The sequence below is a fragment of the Cystoisospora suis genome (genome assembly GCF_002600585.1).
Source record: "Cystoisospora suis strain Wien I chromosome Unknown contig_4582, whole genome shotgun sequence".
Lineage (NCBI taxonomy): Eukaryota > Apicomplexa > Conoidasida > Eucoccidiorida > Sarcocystidae > Cystoisospora > Cystoisospora suis.
Window position 1 is genome coordinate 1 of NW_027157374.1, and position 215 is coordinate 215.

At 51.6% G+C, this 215-nt stretch overlaps 1 protein-coding gene across 1 annotated transcript; it reads left to right on the plus strand.

The window, feature by feature from the left end:
- Window positions 1-25: 25 nt before the first annotated feature.
- CSUI_008251 (uncharacterized protein) lies at window positions 26-215 on the plus strand (the record flags this gene model as incomplete). Its single annotated transcript, XM_068068385.1, has 1 exon — window positions 26-215. A coding segment is annotated over one exon (102 nt), but the record flags the coding sequence as incomplete, so codon positions are not given.

The window sequence follows — 215 nt, forward strand, 5'->3', positions numbered from 1 at the left end:
TCTCCGTGTATGTGTTTCCTTTCAAGAGAAGGACTCCTCTCACTCTTTTGTCGTCTTCTTGCTTTCTTCTTAACAGACGACAACGACTAAGGCTGGCGGCGCAGCAGCAGCTAAGAAGGGCCCCCTAACCGCAGCAGCTCGAGCGGCTCAAGAGCGCATGCGTTTGATCAAGGAAGAAGAAGAACGTCAACGACGAGAAGAGGAGGAAAGGAAGA